This window comes from Xenopus laevis, chromosome 1L, assembly GCF_017654675.1.
Source record: "Xenopus laevis strain J_2021 chromosome 1L, Xenopus_laevis_v10.1, whole genome shotgun sequence".
Taxonomy (NCBI): Eukaryota; Metazoa; Chordata; class Amphibia; order Anura; family Pipidae; genus Xenopus; species Xenopus laevis.
The window spans coordinates 65,546,970-65,569,128 of NC_054371.1; the positions used below are offsets into that span (position 1 = coordinate 65,546,970).

Genomic DNA, 22,159 nt, shown 5'->3' on the forward strand with positions numbered 1-22,159 from the left:
TGTATATTGAACTTATTGCACCAGCTTAAAGTTTCAGCTTCTCAATAGCAGCAATGATCCGGGACATCAAAGTTGTCACCATCTTGGAAAGTGTCTGTGACACTCACATGCTCAGTGGGCTCTGAGCAGCTGTTGAGAAACTAAGTGGTTATTACAAGCAGAAAATGAGGTTGGCCTGTAATATAACCTGATGCTACAAGGCTGATAAATTCTGATGCTAGTTGCTCTTGTTTCTGTGCTGCCATGTAGTAATTATCTGTATTAATTACTAATCAGCCTTATATTGTGACATTTATATTCTATGTGTACTGTATATTGTGAGTCAGTCCCTAAGCTCAGTAAGTGGCAGCAGAACAGAGCATGTGCAGTGGATAAGCAGAAAAGAAGACGGGAGCTACTGGGGCATCTTTGGATACACAGATCTTCACTGATAAAGTATTGTGGTTGCCTTGGGCTGGTACAGAATCTCAAAACATAATGTATAGCATTCCTAGCTTACTTCTTTAGTTAAGCTTTAGTTCTCCTTTAACACTATGATACCTGTGTAAAGTTGTCTATGTGACATGGGCATGGGACCTGTTATCCAGAATGCTTGGGACCTGGGGAGAAGGGGGTATTTCTGTAATTTGGATCTCCATACCTTAAAACTGCTAAGAAGTATTTAATAAATAAACCCAGTAGCATTGTTATGCCTCCAATAAGGATTAATTACATCTTAGTACAAGGTACCGTTCTATTTTTACAGAGAAAAAGGAAGTAATTTGTATACATTTTAATTATTTAATTAAAATGGAGTCTATGGGAGAAAGCCTCAGACCTTTCTGCATAATTGGTTTCCGGATAACAGATGACATACCTGTTTAGAAAACTTTCCCAAGTTATAATAAATTTGGCTGCCTAAGAGTAAATAGCCTTTGTTCTTCAGGCATTTTGCAAGTCACAATGATCTGCTTAAAACATCAGGAGTTTGTGTCACTCCTACAGATTCGGATAATCAGATCAGGCTTTGCCTTGTGCAACATGCTGTTTGTGGAAGTGCTGAGTAATGCAAAGATTTTCATGTGGCTGATGCAAACCTGTGGGATTTGCATCATCATCATCGGGCAGCAATAACCCAGAATGACAGGAGCACAATGAAACAGAAATGGTCAGAGGCATACGGAAGTTAGTCTAGTCTCTCACCGTAGATAAGAGTAGACCAGCAAACTACAGGTGTTGCTGAGAAGTGAAAGACTGCTCCTGGAATTATTCTTTGGAAAGTTAAAAAGTAGAGCAGATCTCGCCGCTCACGGCTGTCAGACTACAGAAACCACCTGCAAATCATTTTTTCTGAGTTGGAAAGGATCCCTGCTACTGTTCAGCTCATCATGTATAAGCAAGCAGCTGATGATGTATACTGTGTAACCAAAGGGAAGGACTCACTCCGTACGGTGCCCTCAGCTGATACAAAGATGTCTGAGAAAAGAGAAAAAGTGGTGCTGAAAAAGAAAGTTACTCTGTTGAGAGGAATTTCAATAATCATTGGAACTATTATTGGAGCTGGGATTTTTATTTCTCCCAAAGGAATCCTCCAAAATACAGGGAGTGTAGGAATGTCGCTGGTTGTATGGACGGCCTGTGGCATTCTCTCATTATTTGGTGAGTGAGGTGCTTGCTTTTGTATAATTTGCTATTTGTCGATGACTTTAGCCAAAATGTGGGTATCTAGCTTTTTTTTATTAGGCTGACTCAGCACAAATGGCAATTTGACATAAAAAAAAAGTTCAGCCAAAAGTAAACAAAAAGTTTTGGTGCATTAAAAAGTAAATGTATAGAATGTATCTTTCTCTTAATCTATATTGTTATTTTCTGAATTTGTTATTAAAGGGTATGTTAACCTTTAAATTAACTATATATATATATATATATATATATATATATATATATATATATATATATATATATATATATATACATATATATATATATATATATATATATATAATGGCCAATTCTAAGAAACTTTTTAATTGGTCTTCGTTATTTCTTTTTTTTTATAGGTTTTAAATTATTTGCCTTCTTCTTCTGACTCTTTCCAGCTTTCAAATGGGGGTCACTGACCCCATCTAAAAAAGGAATGCTCTGTAAGGCTGCACATTTATTGTTATTGCTACTTTTTATTACGCCTGTTTCTATTCAGGTGCTCTGCCATTCATATTGCAGTTTCTTATTCAAATCAATGCATGGTTGCTAGCGTAATTTGGACCCTAGTAACCAGATTGCTAAAATTGCTAACTGGAGGGCTGCTGAATAAAGAGCTAAAGAACTCAAAAACTAAAATGAATAAGAAATAAGAAATGAAAACCAACTGCAAATTGTCTCAGAATATTACTCTCTACTTTATGCTAAAATTTCTCTCAAAGGGACAACCCCTTTAACAACTGAAGCTGCTAAAATTAATAAATGCAGCTTAACGGGGAACTTATTTCCTAAATAAAGATGGCCCCATATGATAAGACCTAGGTAACAGGGTTGCTGTTGTTTCCTATGATCAGCTGATTGCTGGTTTTCAAGCCCCATTCCACAATTTCATTCCCCCCCCCCTGTTTTTATACCAAATACTCTTTTTTCCAAGTCCTCTTTATGCACTGCTTTATTTGCCTTTTAAAGTATTTGATTAAAATCGATGGGAGATCTGCTTTTTCTGGATAATGGGTTTCTAGGAAAAAATTAAATTTTTTCCATATACCCATTATCCAGAAAACTCAGATCTTTCATATATTTTAATCAAATAATTCAAAATGTTACAAAATATTTCCTTTTTTCTCTGTAGTTATAAAACAGTAACTTGTAGGTGATCCTGGCTGAGAGATAATTAATCCTTATTGGATGCAAACTATCCTATTGGGTTTAATTAATTAAAAAAAAATTTTTTAATTAAAAATCGTATGGAGATCCAAAATAAGGATAGACTTCATCTTGATAGCAAACAATCCTGTGCCTACATGAGACCATAGCTTCAACCATACTGGATATAAAATGAATATTTTTCCATGCATTGGCTGTGCAATAGATGTTCGTTTTTAATAGTCACGGGAGTCCTATAATCACTGTGCCGGCAGTTGGGTGGATACAAAACTTTTCCCCGAGTGCTGCCTGTACTTCAGCTGTTTGTTGTGACGTCGATAGGATGAGGCGTGTACTGCAATAACTGAGCTTCATAAGTGTGCTGGCTATTTCCATTCTGGTTAGGCAATGTGACTGTGTGCTTCACACGAGAATAATCATTTAAGTTTGGCGTGTTGGTTCATTTTAATAAAATAAAAAAAATTATTTATGCTCAAAAATATTTGATTATATTTAATGAAAAGAAAATGTTAAAGTCCCGCTGTATTACCCTGAACAATGATTTTAGTGCAATAATGTCCTTTTTTTATTTTTATTCTTCCCTTTCTAATTACATTTTATAAATAACTTTTTTTTATTTGGTTTCTCAAATAAAAATGACGGTCTGCCATATATAGGCATATTTCCCTGTGTCCGTCATGAAGATGATGAAGATTACGTTCTGTTAGTACCTGGTGATTCTAGTCTCAGTGACATGTTGGTACAGCTTTAAGCAAAACCTTTGTGTACATGTAAACAGTGGGGGCATGGTGGCACTGGTAAAGTAAAAGGAAAGCCACACGTGTTCTTTGTTTCTCAAGAAAGAATTACGTATAAGGAAATAATATTGATGCCTGCGACTGGGTGTGTAATTTGCCTTAAAGGTATATTATTATCATACTTAAATCAGTACAGATTTATGCGTCTTTTGTTGTTGAGTAAGACAAGGCTTTGCCAAGCAGGAAGAATTGTAGATGGAGAGAAATAGAACTGATTATTTGTTAAGGAGCCATTTGTTAGTTCTCATTCATTTAGGTAAACACAAAAATTCCAATAAGGATACTCGTGCAGAATGATCCAATCTAACATGATATACTAAACATCTATAGAAAAATTATAGGAATATAAACCTTACTTATGAATAGTGTATATTATTTAATTACATGAATCTTTCCAGTTATGAGCAAAGTTTATATTAAATGTATTTTCAAACAGAGAATCCCTCCCCCTGTGGCCATATTATCATGAATATTATGGAAAGCCTTGCTTTTCCAAATAAAGTAATGTTCAATGTCTGATTTTGAATCAGAGAGTCCAGTTTTTGCAAGAACCGTCTGGTTCCAAACTACCTGTCTAACAGGGGAATGTAATAAAAGTCGCAAAGAGCAAAACAATTCGCACCAATAAGACTAAAAATCCACATCTCGCAATGTAATATTGTTCCTTAAACTGTTATTGCATTGCGAATTTTAATTGCGCATTGCGACTTTTAATTGCGCATTGCGAATTTTAATTGCGCACTCATAAGAAGTGCTTGAAGGTGTCGTAATCTTTTGGAGCAAACATAACGACTTTTTCAGTAAGAAGTTTTATTACATTGACTGCGCATTGGCGCAAACTATAAAATTCGCACACGGTCTTTCACTGTCGGAAGTGGTCGCTAAACAGGGCTCGCAAAAGCTATATTAAATTCGCACAAAGCAAATTTTGTTCGCGCAAAGGCATAACTTTTCGCATTGCGAATAGTTTTTCCGTTAGCGATTTTTATTACATTCCCCCGTAAATGTTCTAAGTTAAATTACCAGAAAGGACTCTGCTCTGAATGATGTGGAGGTCATCCAATCATCGCCCGCCATGTCATATCCCTGCCCCATAATGATACATAATGATACATGTCTGCCCCTAAACATCATCACTCAGCAGCTGATGTCACCTGTCCTGCCCCCCTCTGGATTCTGTGTCATAAAGGTTAAAAAAATTGGGGCCCCAAAGACAATTTTTTAAAAAAACATTGGAGCCAGGGCCCCCTTAACAAGTTAAAAATAAATTAGGGTCCCAAAGAATATTTTTTTTAAAAAAACATTGGTGCCAGGGCCACCTTACAAATTAGAAAAAATTGGAGCCCCAAAGAACATTTTTGTAAAAAAACATCAGTGCCAGGGCACCCCTTACAAGTTAAACAAAAATTGGGGCCCCAAAGAATATTTTTTAAAAAAAACATTGGTGCCAGGGCCCCCCTTACAAATTAAAAAAAAATTGGGGCCCATAGAATATTTTTTAAAATAACATTGGCGCCAGGGCCCCCCTTACAAGTTAAAAAAAAAGTGGGGCCCAAAAAATATTTAAAAAAAAAAACATTGCTGGCAGTGGCCTATAGAGTATTAAAATAATACATTGGTGTCCAGGGGATTAAAAAAAACAAAAAAAACACATATTGGTGTTCAGAGGAATTGAACTTGTGACTTCAGGACTTCAACTTCGCCTCCTTTCGTGACTTTGGGTCTTTTCGCTGCTTCAGGAATTAAATTTTGTCTGTTTTTCGGCACTTCTGCATTTCAGCTGTTCAGGACTTCAGAAGGAGGCGGCAGGCTTCGGCGCTGTCAAGGGGGGCCCGGCTCTTTCGAAAATTTCAGCACTGCCAGGCCCCCCTTCAGGCCCGGGCCCGGTACACTTCTACCCCCTGTGCCCCCTGATGGCAGCCCTGATTCAGTGTATATAATAACCCACTGATTAAAATGCCACCTTTAAGTAGGTCTTTAAAATGTGCAATCTATATTTATCCATATTTGTCAAACAGGTTTGTTTGGTATCAACCGACCTACAGTATTTTAGATCTTAAATAATAGGCTTTAAATCCATCTATATGAGGCTCCCCCAGGACCTTGAACCCTGTGCAACTCACAGGCTGCCACCTAAGAAACCCTTGTTGTGCTCAGTTCTGTATGTTAATGCATATAACTAAATAACTGAAGTGATAACACAGTTTAAATATAAATCTTTATATGTTGCCTATTTATTATTATTTTAGACTGTGCTTGCTGTCCTCGTCGATTTTGTTAACATATTTCTTGTGTCTCTGGACCAAAAACATAACACATAAACTGACTGGCAAGATCTTTAAATCTAAGGGCAGTTGAGGCCACTGAGGCAGGCCGTACAGATACATACAATAGCTGTATGAGGAGTTTTTTCTTGGAAATACAGTGTGCTTCCTGCTCTCCATATATAATATGGAAAAAGTACTTTGTTGACTGCACCTTAACGTTATTATGATATATGACTTGTGCTACGATTATTTGTGGAAGGTTGGAGATTTGCAAAAGGGAGCTGGTAGGGATTAAGCAGTTGATGAAAGGCATAACAGAAAAAAAGTAAAATCTGAGGCACCATTTAAAACTCTGGTAGGGCGATGCCTAACATTAATTTTGTTACAGATTCCATAGGAAGGGTGAACATCTGATTAGCTGTGTTAAGTATGCTTGTGTGCATCTTAAAAAGGACAAGCAAAATGCAATGTCCTGTTAGAAATGAAGCAGTGAATAAAGAGAGTATCTGGAGGTGAACTGAAGAAATAGGGGGGTCATTAACAAAGGCCTAAGATGTAACTATAGGATCCATTATCCAGAAACTAGTTATCCAGAATGCTCCAAATTACAGGAAGGTTGTCTCCCCTAGACTCCCTTTAAATTAAATGAATCAACATTTTAAAACATATTTCCTTTTTCTCTGTAATAACAAAACAGAACGGCTATGGCATCCGCTATCTGGAAACCCGTTATCCAGAAAGTTCTGAATTACGGGAAGGCCATCTCCCATTGACTCAATTTTAATCAAATAATTTGAACTTTTTTAAAATAATTTCCCTGTCTCTGTGATAATAAAACAGTACCTTTCTACTTAAAGGAGAAACAAATCCTTAATGAAAAAACCCTACCTCCCTACCCTACATAGAACCCCCTCCTCCCCCCAGCCTAGCTGTCCCCCCGGGCAAATGCCCCTAAGTCTTTACTTACCCCTCCATGCAGATTCTGTCCAGCGGAGTTAATCCGCTTCGGTAATCTTCTGAATGAGACCGGCACTTTGGCAATTTTCGTGAGTTTGGGTGCATCTGCAGTGCGCATGTGCCGCTTCGCCAATCTAATTTCGAAGATTACAGAAGAAAAGAAGATGGCGTCCGTGAACTTCGCTGGTGAGAATCTGCAAGGAGGGGTAAGTAAAGAATTAAAGGCATTTGCCCGGGGAGGGGGGGGCAGCTAGGCTGGGGGGGAGAGGAGGGAGGGGGGTCTATGTAGAATAGAGGGGTAGGGTTTTTTTTATTAAGGGTTTGTTTCTCTTTTAACTTATTGGAAGCAAAACCAGCCTATTGGGCTTATTTAATGTTTCAATGATTTTTTATAGTTTTAGTGTATGGAGATCCAATTTATGGAAAGACTTCTTATCCATAAAACCCCAGGTGAGCATTCTGGATAACAGGTGGTACTAGACTACTTAGGGGTTTAAAAATCATGTTCCTAAGTGCTCATTTACTGTATGTGTACAGGGCCTTACTATGCTGTGCATCTCTGCAGCAGACTCAAGGCAGCCCTTTGCCATAGGAAAAGGCTCCTAGCATCCTGTGCACATTGACACTGCATAACTTATATTTATAAATGATGCGAAAGTTAGTGGGGTGGTAGTGGATGGCATGGGGGGATGCCCATGTGCCTTACCTTAAGCTTTTCATCTAGAAAGTGTGGGGCATGGTGCAAGAATGTCCCTTTTTGTACTTTGCACCTTGCAATTACACTATAAATAAACCAAGTTATATAACTGAATCAAAATCCATTTTTGGGTTCCTGGCTCCCAAGGGAACATTGCTCTAAACTTTAGAAATGTAGAGCACTTAGGATAACATTTACTTTTCTTCTACAGCTTGACAGAGTGTTCCTGTTAGCCTCTTTTCACAAAAAGGCAAGCAAACACATTCTAAGTTTGCTTTGGTGTTAATTGCCAACAATGCTTTTGCAAATAAACCGTTGTAAACAGTCCAAATTGTATACAAAGTTGTATTTACATTACAACACAAACACTGTACTAACACCCATAACAGTTACATTACTTTGCAGATAACCCATGACCACCAAAGGGCTTAACCACACACTTTTAATATTATCACATTTGAAGAGACATTGCAATGGAGTAACACAGGGTTTTCAAAAGGCACCAATTAATAATTCTCTACACATATAATCGTTTACTGTGTTTTTTTTTTAAATTAAACTTTTTTTTACTGTGCTTTTTTTTTTTACATTTACAGTATATACTTGAGTATCAGCCAACGCGAGTATAAGCCGAGGTACCTAATTTTACCTACAAAAACTGGGAAAACGTATTGACTCGAGTATAAGCCTAGGGAGAGAAATGCATTTTAGGACATCTTCAGCAGAACACACGCTCCTGATCCCGACTGTGTGCAGATGCCAGTGAAATACAAGCCAGTGAACTGAGCAGAGTGGGGGCTGGAGCTGAAGGAGGGCTGGGGAGAATGAGATTGAACATAGTTGTGTGGCCAGACCAGACGTGACAGGAAAGTTGCAGCAAGTTCTACTCCGCACACACTCACCTCCATGGCCTGTTCCAGCTCTAGATCAAATCCCACCACACACACAGCATGCAGCCAGGTGGAGAAGCGATCCAGGGAAGTGCTAAGGGATTCCTCGGCCCTCCCCTGTCCCATCCATCCCCAGAACTGACTACACTCCCCGCTCAGACTCTATATCCACAATAAACACACGGACACCGCCCATGTCTCACACACAAGCTGGGAGACATCGGTGCTACCTGAAGCCGTGGAAAAACAATCCAAAAGCGGACTGCCGCCAGGATGTGGGCACAAGCGTTTGCTTTAGCTGGGTTAGAGGGATAGGTTAAAGGGGTGGTTCATCTTTACGCAGGAGCGTGTGTTCTGCTGAAGATGTCCTAAAATGCTTTCTGTACTGCATACGTCTTCGTTGAGAGAGCGCACGCAGGAGCACTTGTTCTCCTGAAACGCAGCCATTCGCGTCGATCAGCTTATACTGACTCGAGTATAAGCCGAGGTAGAGTTTTTCAGCACATTTTGGGTGCTGAAAAACTTGGCTTATACTCAAGTATATGCAGTAACTTATAAAATAAAGACACCAGGCTAGACATTACGGTTATTTTCTAGGCCCCATTACCACTAGCTGATGTGCTTAGTGCTTTTTATTGGCAACATGTTGCAAAAGAATAGTTGTCCATAGTAACAAATGAATAATTTGTTTTTGTCTGCTACCAGTTAAAAACATTAAAAAGAAGATCCGAACGGTAACTATGGGCAACTGTACTGGTAACATTTTGCACCAATGTTAGTAAATAAGGCCCACTGAATGTTCTGTTTGTTGTCCAATATCTGTTTTATTTGAAGTTTTTACTACGTGGGCATGATGACTTTCCGTCCTGATAATATCAAGGTACAGTTTAGCAAAGGGGAAAGTCAAGGCAAGTTATTCAGAATTTCTCAGGAAACACAGTTTACAGCATTCCCTAGGGATTATTTAAACTCACAGAAACCAGTCTTTCTGAGGCATAGCTAGCAGGACACAGCTGGGCACTTTTAGAGTCCTTTAGCACAGTGCTTCAATGTCTCCTGTCTGGTCCCATCCTTCATGGTGGTTGTTAATTAGCAAACGGGCTGCCTTATTTAACATTTCTAATGAATTGCATTTATTTATGAAGATCAGAAACAATAAAGCATTTTGGAAATGGATTTATGCTTATGACTGAAATACTACACCTTCTTTACAGTCTTCATTTGTCTGGTAATAAAGATGAAATGCTGTAGGCAACTCATTGTTTTTATTTTTTATAAAGGGCTTTAATTACTGCCATCTCATTACTAATCTCAGAGGGAAGGATTCTAATGTAGCAAATAATGTAACGCTATCATTTATTCTTCTTTTATTGCTTTTAGTACAAAATAATTGACTCTTATTTGTAACTAAATGTAATATCTGCAATGGTTTCCCTAATGGAATGCACGCATAAGTAAATCTACATCAACATCAAACCATTTGAAACGTACTTGTGACAGTATATGTATAAAGGAGATAATAATTTGGGGCAGCAGAGTATAAATAACTAGCTTGCTTGGTATTTCTATTCTCATCACATAAGGAAACATATTTTTTTTCATGATTGTTTCTGCCAATGCCTCCAACAGCTATCCTCCATTTTCCTAATGGGATATGATCCGAAATTATTTTTACACTTGCAAACAATGTGTGATGTTTAGTTGATCAGAAAACAGATTTTTACATTTTTAAAGGATATATAATTCTAACTCCTTTCTAAAACCTGTAAATGGGATTGTTACATAAAGAGCAGTGTGTGAGTATTAAATAAGATGAATGTTATACAGGTATGGGATCCATTATCTGGAAACCCATTATGCAGAAAGTTCTGAATTATGGAAAGGCCATCTCTGATAGACTCCATTTCATACAAATAATCCCCATTTTTAAAAATGATTCCCTTTTCCTCTATAATATTATAAAAGTAATTTGTACTAGTTCCAAACTAAGATTTAATTAATCCTTATTGGAAGCAAAACCAGTCTATTTTGTTTATTTATGATTTCCTAGTAGTCTTAAGGTATAACGATCCAAATTATGTGAAGATCAATTATCCAAGCCCCCCAGATCCCGAGCATTCTGGATAACAGGTCCCATACCTGTATTGGACATGATTTGACAGAACATAGGGAGACATGAAATAGCAATCCATCAGGTTCACATGTTGATGGTTTATGGGTCCCTGTGGCATATTGTCTGGGAAAACTCTAGGGGGAAGGTACATATCTCCCAGAATGCTCTATAAGAACTCAGATATATATAGACTAACTGCCCTAAGTGGGAGCTAGGATTTTTCTGCAAGACCTGTAACAAGTCTGACAGTGAACCAGGTTGGTTTAAATACAAACCATTTGTTTGTTGCTTTTTTTAGTTATGCACTGCTACAAATTATTGTATCCCTTGAGAATTCTGTTGTGAATAAAACAGACAGATGTCTATTTAATGTTGCCCTGGAAGTCACTGCCTTTTTTAATTTGAGAAGTTATTACTAAAGCTGCTATCTGAGTGAATTCCCAAAGTCCCCCGTTTGATTTATATGTGGAAAGAGTCAAAATCTACATTGGAAACATGTCATATATTTACTTAACCAGCAGGCCACAAACAATGATATTTGTCACTTCAAACACAAACGCAGGCCCTGATTTGTGCGAGGCCACAAAGGCCCGGGCTTATAGGGGCAAAATTTCAGAGGCGGCATGCCACCACAGGTCCCCAGCGATCTGGCGCATGCATGCCTATGCACGCTCTTTCTTGCGGTGGGCGGTGAGCCCCAAAGGTGGCCGGCTCTAGGACCAGTTGGCCTAGGGGCACGATACAAGGAAATCCGGCCATGCACAAATGGCTGACCCAACCCCAGGGGAGTATCTGGATCCCAACCTAAGCATAGTTTTCTGTCTATAAAAGACACTTTTGGTTTTGGGACTGGCCCTCAGTTACTCGGGTGCCACCAGGACTTACCACATGTAAATCCAGTGACTCCCACAGGGGCAAGCAATGGAACCAAGTTTATACTGCAGGGAAGGAGCTGTAAGGACAGAGATGGACATAGTCAGACAGGTTGGGTCGGAAACCAGATAAGAAACATAAAATCGAAAGACAAAAGTCGGGAACAAACCACAGTCAAAACCAGGGAGTCAATACATGGGACAGGACCAGGAAACAGCAGTAGCAGGAATATGACCATCAAGGAACAAACAAGCTTGGCCTATAATGGGCAGTGAGTGAGTTCAGAGTTGAGAATTTTATAGACAGGCTGATAATTAAATCTGAGCCCCAACGTCCAGATTAGCAACAGTTGAACAAGTCATGTCTACCTGAAAATACAAAGTCACTAAAGCAATGACTCAGGACATTAGCTGTCTGCTCATATAGATCAGAGGTTTAACACTCTGCAGAGTAAGCTGCAGGTCACTGTTTTTAAATCTAACCCACCAAAAATACACCATAAAAAAATACACCATAGTTGTTATCACATACTTTTAAATTTTGTTAATCACGCATATTTAATAGTCCTAAAATCCTTAAGTCAGTGAAACTTTGCTCTTTAAATATACAGTACCAGCGGCATAAATAAAAAGGCTTTGTACCTCTGGATAGATGTGTATTTTATGTGCCGAAATAGACAACTGGAATCCTACAGCAACCCTACACTACTTATAAGAAAAGAGTGCAAGGCTTTATTCAAGCATTATTTTTAATCTAAATTAATATGTTCAGGTACTGAGGTCTTTAACTAATCTTTGGAAAATGTTACTTTTAATGTAGTGCCTTATTGGCATTTGCACAGTCATTTTAAGATATGTTAGGAAACACAACTCAACAATGTTTATGCTCTTTTACGGTTATTTAAATTCTACGCATCTTTCAGATATTCTGAAATTCAGGACGATGCAGAAAATGTAAAATTTGACAATGCAAAAGTTTTTTTGACGCCGGCGACAATTCCGACGCTGGCGACAATTCTGATGCCGATGACAATTAAATGAATGCCTAGTGACTTTAATAAGCGTGAAATTGTCGATTGCAGTTGAATGGTCATCTGTGTTGATTTTGATGCCCACAAATTGACGCCAATGTCAAAATTCGTATTTTTTGCCGTTTTGCGAATTTCGCAGGAAATTTGCACATTTTTTGGCGAAACGGGTCAAAATAGCCCATCGCTACTCTGTAACCCTGAGTTAGTCAGTGACTTTAAGAGGGGCCACATGGGACATAACTGTTCAGTGAGTTTGCAATTGATCCTTAGCATGCAGGTCAGATTCAGAAGCAAACAGTTATGACCCATGTCCCCCCCCTCTCAATTTACTGATTGGTAACTGCCTGGTAACCAATCAGTGGAAACCAAAAGAGCAGCAAAGCAGGAAGTAGTGTTCTGGCTTTTATGTTACACATCCAGTCACTACAGCCTTTATAGATTAAGTTTTTGTCTAACTGACTATGCTGAAAACATTTTCTGTTTTACCTTTAAATGCTGCATAGCAAATTACTGAACATAATCATTAAATGTAAAAGGCTCCTTCTTATACTAATGTGTGGCTGAATGTCATAGCTAACATCTAGTCTTCCAGCTTCTGAGCACATATCCTTACTACAAAATGTAAAAAGAAAATGTGATTACAAATGGTATAGATACCCAGTGGATATCGTCAATATTATGAGGCAGCTCCTTCCGCTTTGGCAATATAAATAATAATTAGCTTGTGCTCTTACTCCTGCCAAAGTGTAACCTTAATCTCCTGTTTATTGGCATCATAATAATTGCCCTGTAGTTTCTCAGATAGACATGTTATGTGGAGTTGTGGTTCTTACAACTCTCTTAATGGTCACTTAATAGAGCATAAGCTGCTAGTAATGATACCCTGTCTGCTGAATGGCTGTATCTTCTCTATGAAACACACATTTTGCCTGAAACCTACTGAGAGATCAATGCTTCTTGTATACTGTTGGGCTGCACACTCCATTATATGATCAGAGGTTTAGTTGCTTGAGCAAGCAGTCAAAATCTAGTCTACAGGAACATCATAGATTACCTCCTGAATGTTAATCTGCCATCTTGCCACCTATAGTTAAAGGTAGAGCATTTCTTGTTCATAGTAGAGTGTTTAAGAACAGCATCACTTTGATCTCTCTGTGTAATATGAGCCACAGGTAGGTTTGCTTTTTATTGATTGTCTAGCACATACAAAATATATTTTCTTTCTCTGTTAACAGGTGCTCTCTGCTATGCAGAGCTTGGAACTTGTATCAAAAAATCTGGGGGCCATTATACATATATTTTGGAAGCTTTTGGCCCATTACCTGCATTCATAAGAGTATGGGTAGAGCTCTTGGTTATACGGTGAGTAACTAGGAGTTTGATTTAACATTTTGTCTAAGCAAACGTAATGGAAATGTGTTCAGGTGTGGGATATGTTATCCAGAAAGCTCTGAATTACAAGAAGGCCATCTCCCATAGACTAAATTTTAATCAAATAATTGACATTTTTATAAATGATTTCCATTTTATCTTTAGTATTAAAGCAGTACCTTATACTTGATCCAAACTAAGATTTACTTAATCCATATTGGAGGCAAAACAAACCTATTGGTTTTATTTAATGATTTTGCAGACTTAAGGTCAAATTACCCCTTATCCGGAAAACCCCAGGTCCCGAGCATTCTGGATGATAGGTCCCATAACTGTAATTGCAAAATCCTTTTAAATATAAGGCCACGTGTTTAACAAAAAAAATCCCTCTGTAGTGCGACAAGATGCACAATTGTCGCTTGATATTCAATATAAGATGATTATTTCAACTTCCTCTAAAACTCATATGAGAATCACAACTTTTGGGATGACACTCGCCCTTACCTTATCTAATGTGGACCTGGAAGATCTAGTTGATAATCAGTTTGCTCACTGACAGTTGCAGAATCAAATCTGATCAGTGAAATAAGGTCCATATACAGGTCTGAAAAGATTACCCCTATCTTGATCTTATCCTCACTGGCTGCCTGGATGACCAAATCAGACAAATAGTTGTGTTTTTTTAGCCTATGTTGGGCTTTATTTACTGCCTTGTGTACATCTAGATCCTTTATAACAGACAGGTTGCAGTTTCCCTCTTTTTAAATATTTGACCATAATGTATTTTGCAAGAATTTCAACAGTTTTATTTGTAATTATTTTATCACATTCTAATTACACTCTTCTTCCAAGTTGTAAGAAATAGCTTAATTTGCATCACCGCCCTAATAAAGTGACTTACAAACATGCAGCAAACTTTCTAAATGGCTGTTTAATTACAGGAAGACCTGGCAGTTCCGAGTAAACAAACTCACTGCTCTGCAAATCACAGAAGACTAACAAACTACCCGCACTTGATAATTTTTCTTGTGCTAATGTCAGCCAAGTTTTAATAAGAAACTTGCAGATTGTTCTACTAGTTCATGCCAAAATAATAATCCATCTTAAAATGGAATCCTTGGAATGAAAATATGATTAATGGATAAATAAACTTACATTGGGTCCAGGATTGTGCCACTGTATACTCATTAGGCATCTAGTGCCTGCAGTCAAGTAGCACATTAATGACCATGGGAGTTACACAACAAGGCAAGGCAGTTGCAATTCTTTCAAATCTTGGGTCAGAACCAACAGTGCCAATTTGTTATCTATGAGTCCCATTATTTTGTTTTTTATTTATTCATATAACTTATAACATTGATACTTGTATGAATGATGTGTGACTCTTTAGTCATAGACATTATATACCCCCCCAAACGCAACAAGGGGTTCAACCAAGGAAATGTTTTATTATAATGTATGCCCTTCTGTGCCATAAAGCTTCTACTTATCTCCTCCTGCTTCCCAATGTAACAGGAGTGCTTCACCAGCCATTTCAGGCAAGAGTCGATAATCTTTTGCCCACAGACTTCTTTTTAATGTTCTCACTAGTGTTTGATTGGCCCAACATGTAAACCTCAAGATTGTTGTACACTACCATCACAAACTTAGCCTAAACGTCTTTGGTTGGATGAGCTGTTGTTGAATACTAGCAAGAGACTCACAACTATTCCTGATGTAAATATTAACGTTATTAGTTATTACACAGTCTAATAATTTATTTTACCAGGGGTACAGGGCTAGAATTCTCTTTGTCAACACTGAATGCAGTCCTGTTGACACCTGTAGTTTCATTCATCAATGTGGATGACTGCAAATAACCCGATATGTTGATTTCAAAGGCATGAAGGTGGATAAAAATGTGCAAAAATACAGAATGGCAAAATAGAAACTTTAACACTTTATTCAGTGCTGCTCTACCTGTAGCTACCTGCTAAATTATGCTTTTAAACTGGAGGCAAGGCAAAGTGTCACTGTTGCAATCTTGCCCTGCTCTACAGTTGTACACTAGCCACATCTATTATACTCACAACAGCTGCAGGCCATAGGTTGGATGAACTTATTTCATATAAACAGCAGGCCCATAAAGTCATTTTTGTACCCCAGTCCCTCCACCATTTTGGAAGGTACAGCACATGTGTATGGGTTAAAAGGAACCTGTCACCCAGAAACAAAATCTAAATTTTTAAATTAAATAAGACCCAAATTATTTTTTAAAATAAATCACCCATTCCTGTTATAAAGTTGTTTAAAAAACGTAGCTGTCAATCATACAGTATATTAACCGCCCCTCCTCTATTCCTTAGAGGCGTGGTAGGCAAATACTTTCTCTTTCCATTCTGCACTTCCTAGATATTACTACTCTCCCCAAATTCGCCCTCCTTACCATCTGTGTAGCATGTATATGGCCATGGCCATCGGTTGCCCAAGTCTGGTGCATAAACTAGATTTTGGCATGATGCAAAGCATGCCTCAATAACAGTGTCCACAAAATGGCTGCTGCCTACTTGCTGTTATTTTGAATTCCAAGACTGAAGGAAACAATATTTTAAATTATTTATATAGTCTAAGTGACATTTATTTTGCTTGACTAACAGCATAAAATTGAATTTGGATTTATTTCTTAGGGTGACTGGTCCCCTTTAAGATTTCATAACATAGGTTTTCTGGGCAAGAGAAAGCGACTAGCAGCCATATATAATTACAGTAATACACTGCCACATAATACTCCATGGAGGTTAGTGGTCCGTTAAAGAAAAATCATTTCAAGAATGGTTTACAATAGAAAGGTTTACCATTGATGGATATGAGACGTGATTTTTACACATCATAAAGTTTCTATACCAATACATAATTTAAGGGTCACTGAAATGTTTATTTAAACTAGCAATGCCAAGTCAATTTAGATGCCTCAAAGGCAAACCTCGCTCAGATCTAAACCTGTTATTTTTACACTGGTGTGGCAGCATAAGCAAAGCCTCAGAAGACTGAGAAGAGGATAAATGCAGAGTGTCTACAGAGCTCACTGCATGACTGATCTTGTCCTCGCTAATTGCCCTAATACACATCAGTAATTCATATATTCGCCTTTCTCACCCTGTCTCCTGAGGGATGTGAGATTACTGACAGTTTCCTTCTGTTACTGAAGCCAAAAGGCAAATTTTACACCAAAGAATTAGTTTCAACATCATTTCATTTCCCCTACATGGACAGTTTCAGATTTACATTCTGTCGAGTGCAACATTCTTTATATCTATGGCACTAATCAAGAACTTATGACTATGAAACTGAATCTACAACTACCACCATCCTATTGTAGCGAACAGCTGGTGTTTAAAAGTCCCATTCCAGTACAAATTGGTTCCGTTTTAATAATTAAATTGGTATAAATATGCATAAACAGCAAAAAGAAAAAACATTTTGTATAATCTGCATAATGACAAATATGTACTAAACCCAGGTCCCTATTAGCCTTTTTGCTATTGCAGAATAAAATGCATTAATAAACTTATCTTTGACTTTCAGTGAACAGAACTTTTATTCTAATTTCATTGGAATGATTGTCTTTTTTCCGCTTTCTTTTCAGCCCAGCTGCTACAGCGGTGATATCACTGGCATTTGGACGGTATATCCTGGAGCCTTTCTTTATACAATGTGAAATACCAGATCTTGCTATCAAGTTAGTGACAGCTTTGGGCATCAGTAAGTGGCAAAATTGAATACAACATACACATTTTTTATTCTTGCTTTTACCAGGTAAAGAAAATGCAACCAATCAAATAAATGGCTTCCCAATATATAAAGATGTGTGAGTTGAGAGATCAAATTTTGTTACCATTTATAGAAGACTGCATTATTAAGGATTTGAATTTGTTAAGTATTACAGCACTGTCATCTGATAAAGCTAACAACAAATTTCTTGTGAAACCAGGACTGCCAATTTCACAACCTGTCTGCTGCTATAGATGTATTTTATGCTGCAAACTCAAAACTTATATGTCTTGTGACCTTAGGTGGATGCGTTTGCCGCTTGAATTATACAGCCTTCTTCCTAAATGAGATTTATCAAACCCTTATTTAGCTTAGTTGTTTTTTTTTTCTTCAATAATCTCAATCATATAAGTAACATAGACCAAAGCTGAACTGTATATTCTAAATGGGGGTTTTAACAGTATTTTGTAAAGGGGAACAATGACCCTCTATACTATAAAAATGATAACTCTTTTAGTACAGGAGATTTTCCAAGTGGTTCTTATAACTTTTTAATGGAGAACAATCCACAAAGGAGATCACTGATATAACTTAGGTTGCAAATATTTGACAAATCATTATATACAAATAGCATTGTGAGCAGAGCATTCACCTTTATAGAACACTTAGATAGGAGTTTTCTTGTAATTCCTCTTAGAGTGGAACCAAGGTTGAACTATCTAGGCCCTAAGGCCTGTACACTGGTTCCCTTTCTTGGCAACAATGCCACTGGCAGCCGAGTCCCTTTAATACTCCTTGTTGGAGCCAAAATGTAAGATGTCTGCACAATGTTTGCCACAATATCACGATGTGTGCATAAATAAAGTCACAGATTAAGGTGGATGAAGGTCTCTGTTGATTTCATCCTGTGAGCGCAAAAGACGAGATCGGAGCTGTGGACTCCAGTGTAATTTCATGATTGCTGTTGCCAGGAGAGGAGACACGCCAACACACTATGGATTAGGGTGAGCTCAACTTTAAGCAAATCCCTTTGTTTTGCTGATATATGGAGACCAGGGACGCCATCAGGGGGGTACAGGGGGGACTGTTGTCCCGGGCCCTGGTGGTTTGGGGAGTTAAGGGGGGCCCGGCCGTGCTGCATTAACTTGCACTTACTTGCATTTACTTGCACAGCCGGGCCCCTGCATCAGAGCTCCGATGACTGGCTTCTTGTGTTCTGATTCGCCATGAAATGTAAGTCCCGGTAAAGCCACATGCGGATTGGTTGGGAGAAGTTTGAACCTCCCCTCTACTTTAACCAATCACCATGCGGGTTTACCGGGACTTACATTTCACTGGCGAATCAGAGCACAAGAAACTGAAGATACCGGCATCTGAACTCCCTGGCTAAGGTACGTGCAGTTTTTTTTTTCTTTTAACTTGTGGGGGCCCTGACCAATTGTTTATTTGTTTATTTTAAATGTATGGGGGCCCTGGATAATAGTTTTTTTTAAATGTGTGGGGGGCCTTTGCTATTTTTTTTTTTTAAAATGTGTGGGGGCCCTGACCAATTGTTTTTTTGAAATGTGTGGGGGCCTTGCTAATTGTTTGTTTTTTAAATGTGTGGGGGCCTGGCTAATTGTTTTTTTTAAATGTGTGGGGGCCCTTTGCTAGTTTTTTTTTTTTAAAGATGTGTGGGGGCCCTGGCTAATTCTTGTTTTTTTAAAAAAAATGTGGTGGCCCTGGCTATTTTTTTTTTTTGTTAAATGTGTGGGGGCCCTGGCTCATTGTTTATTTTTAAAATGTGTGGGGGCCCTTGCTAATTTTTTTTTTTTTAATGTGTGGGGGCCCTTTGCTAGTTTTTTTTTTTTAAAGATGTGTGGGGGCCCTGGCTAATTGTTGTTTTTTAAAAAAAAGTGTGGTGGCCCTGGCTATTTTTTTTTTTTAAATGTGTGGGGGCCCTGGCTCATTGTTTATTTTTAAAATGTGTGGGGGCCCTTGCTAATTGTTTTTTTTTAAATGTGTGGGGGCCCTTTGCTAGTTTTTTTTTTTGAAGATGTGTGGGGGCCCTGGCTAATTGTTGTTTTTTTAAAAAAAAGTGTGGTGGCCCTGGCTATTTTTTTTTTTTTAATTTGTGTGGGGGCCCTGGCTCATTGTTTATTTTTAAAATGTGTGGGGGCCTGGCCACAAATGATTTTTTTCTTTAACCACCACCTGACACCAAAACTTGTAGGAGGGGCCTGGGCACCAAAGTTATTTTTTTAACTCGTAGGGGGGCACTTAATGTTTTAATGCCTGTGTAATGCCTGTGTCTTGTGTGGCCTTCATACTAAGGGAAGGGTGGCGAGGGGGGCCCAGAAAATTTTGTTGTGCGGGGCCCCGTGATTTCTGATGGCAGCCCTGATGGAGACCAAAACTGCTTGGATAAATAGACCTGCACAAACTGTCTCAACTATAGAGACCTATAACAGGAAATAGCTGACCAGTTACTAGATCTTATCTGGAGTTCCACTCTTGACAACCTTCCCTTTATCAGAGAGTCTCTGACACAAAAGCCCTTAGAACCACATGGCTTCCAACTAAATATCCTTACACAATGCCATATTGTGGCTACACTAGGGAGCTCTAAGGGTCATAATTTCACAGAGGAAGAGGAGATTATCTCCTCTATGAACTATGGAGGCATTAATTACCAATTTGCTCTATAGAGACTGCACTATGTACAAGCCCCCTACAGAAATAAGAAACATTGTAAATATAATGAATAAAATGTATCAATTAAAAACACTGCACTGGCTGAGAAAAAAATCAAGTTACTCTTTAGTATCTCCTCTCAGCCAGCAACGAGAGAGACAGATTGCTGAGCATGATATTATAAAAATAAATGGATTATTTAGAAAATTTCCCTTTAACTCTACAACTTGTCTAAACCCTGTGCTCTTCATTCAATTATCTGTGTTTTTAGTAAGACTTTGGGACTACCAGCAGACAATAGGCATTAAGGAAAATAAACATACAGTCTTAATTCATTAAACAAAAATGAAGGTATATTATATTATAGTAAGACTGTGGGGAGGGGATAAATAAACTTGTGTCCTACTACCAGCAGACAATAGGCATAAGGAAGGTAAACATAATAGTAATACATTATACAGAATTGAAAGTATAGCAGTAGCCCTTTAATTTTCTGATAGCTGTAATTTATGCTATCATTCTTTTGTGAATAAACATCATATATAAAACCCCAACTTAGTGTAGTCATTCACTTACATACAGCATTCATCCAATAAGTCTACACAGATTCTCAATCAGGTTATATTCTGTAGTTTGATGTGACTGCCAGATAGAGCATATTCTGCCTTTAAATATTCAGGTTTGTATAAGTAGTAGTTACTGCCTCTAGCCTCTGAGTGGCATTTAAGAGCTTTAATGGGAGCCATAAACAGATGGAAGCAGGTCTGAGCAAGACAGATTTGCCTATTACTTAAGACAATACTTACTAAGACACCTAGAATATGTTTTCTTTTAAAACATTAGACTTCAAATCAGAACATATATTTGCATTCAGATTAAAAAAAAAAAACTTACAGTAGATGCCAGGTGTATGGTTTGCTTATGCTGATATGTTGACTATGAAAACCAGAAAAGCACAGTAAATACCAGGTGTACATATACATATTTGTCATCAAACTCAGCACTCAAAACTTATTTCAACCAGTAACATCTATAAAAGCATCTTTCCCCAATTTCAGCACTTTCTATACTTCTTTGAATGATGGCTGCATTTTAATTCCATTCCACTGTTTCAATCCTCGAAGTGTATAAAAAATAAATACTGAAGTAATACTTCTGAGAAATGCACGTTCTTTATTGGAATCTCTACTAATATTAGTAAATTAACTCGATTGTATTACACACTGCACTCAGTCCTCCTTCTGCATATTCCTATAAATGATTACAGGATATTTTTTTTATGTCAGATGACTTCTTAATTAGCTATGTCTTTCATATGACAAACCATGGTGTGGTCTCTAGTTAGGTTTAATATTGCCTCCACAAGAACTGCAGGTCTAGAGTCTTTGCATTAATAACCCTAGTGGATTTGCAAGATAGTTGTCATGCAAGCAATGGCATTAATGCTAATTATGTCATCATGTTAAAACAAAGGGTCAGAGAGCATTATGCCTGAATACAGAGCTGCATATTAAATAAATATTATTAAGAGATGTGAATATTTTATCTCCATGTTATTTGAGAGTGACAATTAATTAATTGGAAAACTAGATTGTATTTCCCTTAAGAATCATATGCATAAACGCAGCAAGATTTTTTTTTTTCTTAATTAATTCTTTTTCAATACATATTTTCCTTTTTCCAATTCTAAATAATAAAATATCTAAATTAGCGGACTGACCACCTGTTACAAGAAAAAGCCTTTTACGAACACAGGGGCATTAGTAATTAAACGGTGGCTGAAGTGCCAGATTGAGTTTTAGAGGTTAATTAATTTATTCATACTTCTCCTTAAAAAAAAAAAAGAGAAAATTGGAATGAAGCAGATGTTGTGAAACATCAAGGTCACTGAGAT

General features: G+C 37.8%; 1 protein-coding gene across 1 annotated transcript in view; it reads left to right on the forward strand.

Annotated features, from left to right (window-relative positions):
- The first annotated feature begins 1,041 nt into the window (after positions 1-1,041).
- slc7a11.L (solute carrier family 7 member 11 L homeolog) overlaps positions 1,042-22,159 on the forward strand; it is a 117,615-nt gene continuing 96,497 nt past the window's right edge. The window contains exons 1-3 of the mRNA XM_018268696.2: positions 1,042-1,638; positions 13,707-13,833; positions 17,468-17,583. Of these exons, the coding sequence (XP_018124185.1) occupies positions 1,368-1,638; positions 13,707-13,833; positions 17,468-17,583 (514 nt within the window). The 5' untranslated portion in view covers positions 1,042-1,367. The remainder of the gene's footprint in view (positions 1,639-13,706; positions 13,834-17,467; positions 17,584-22,159) is intronic.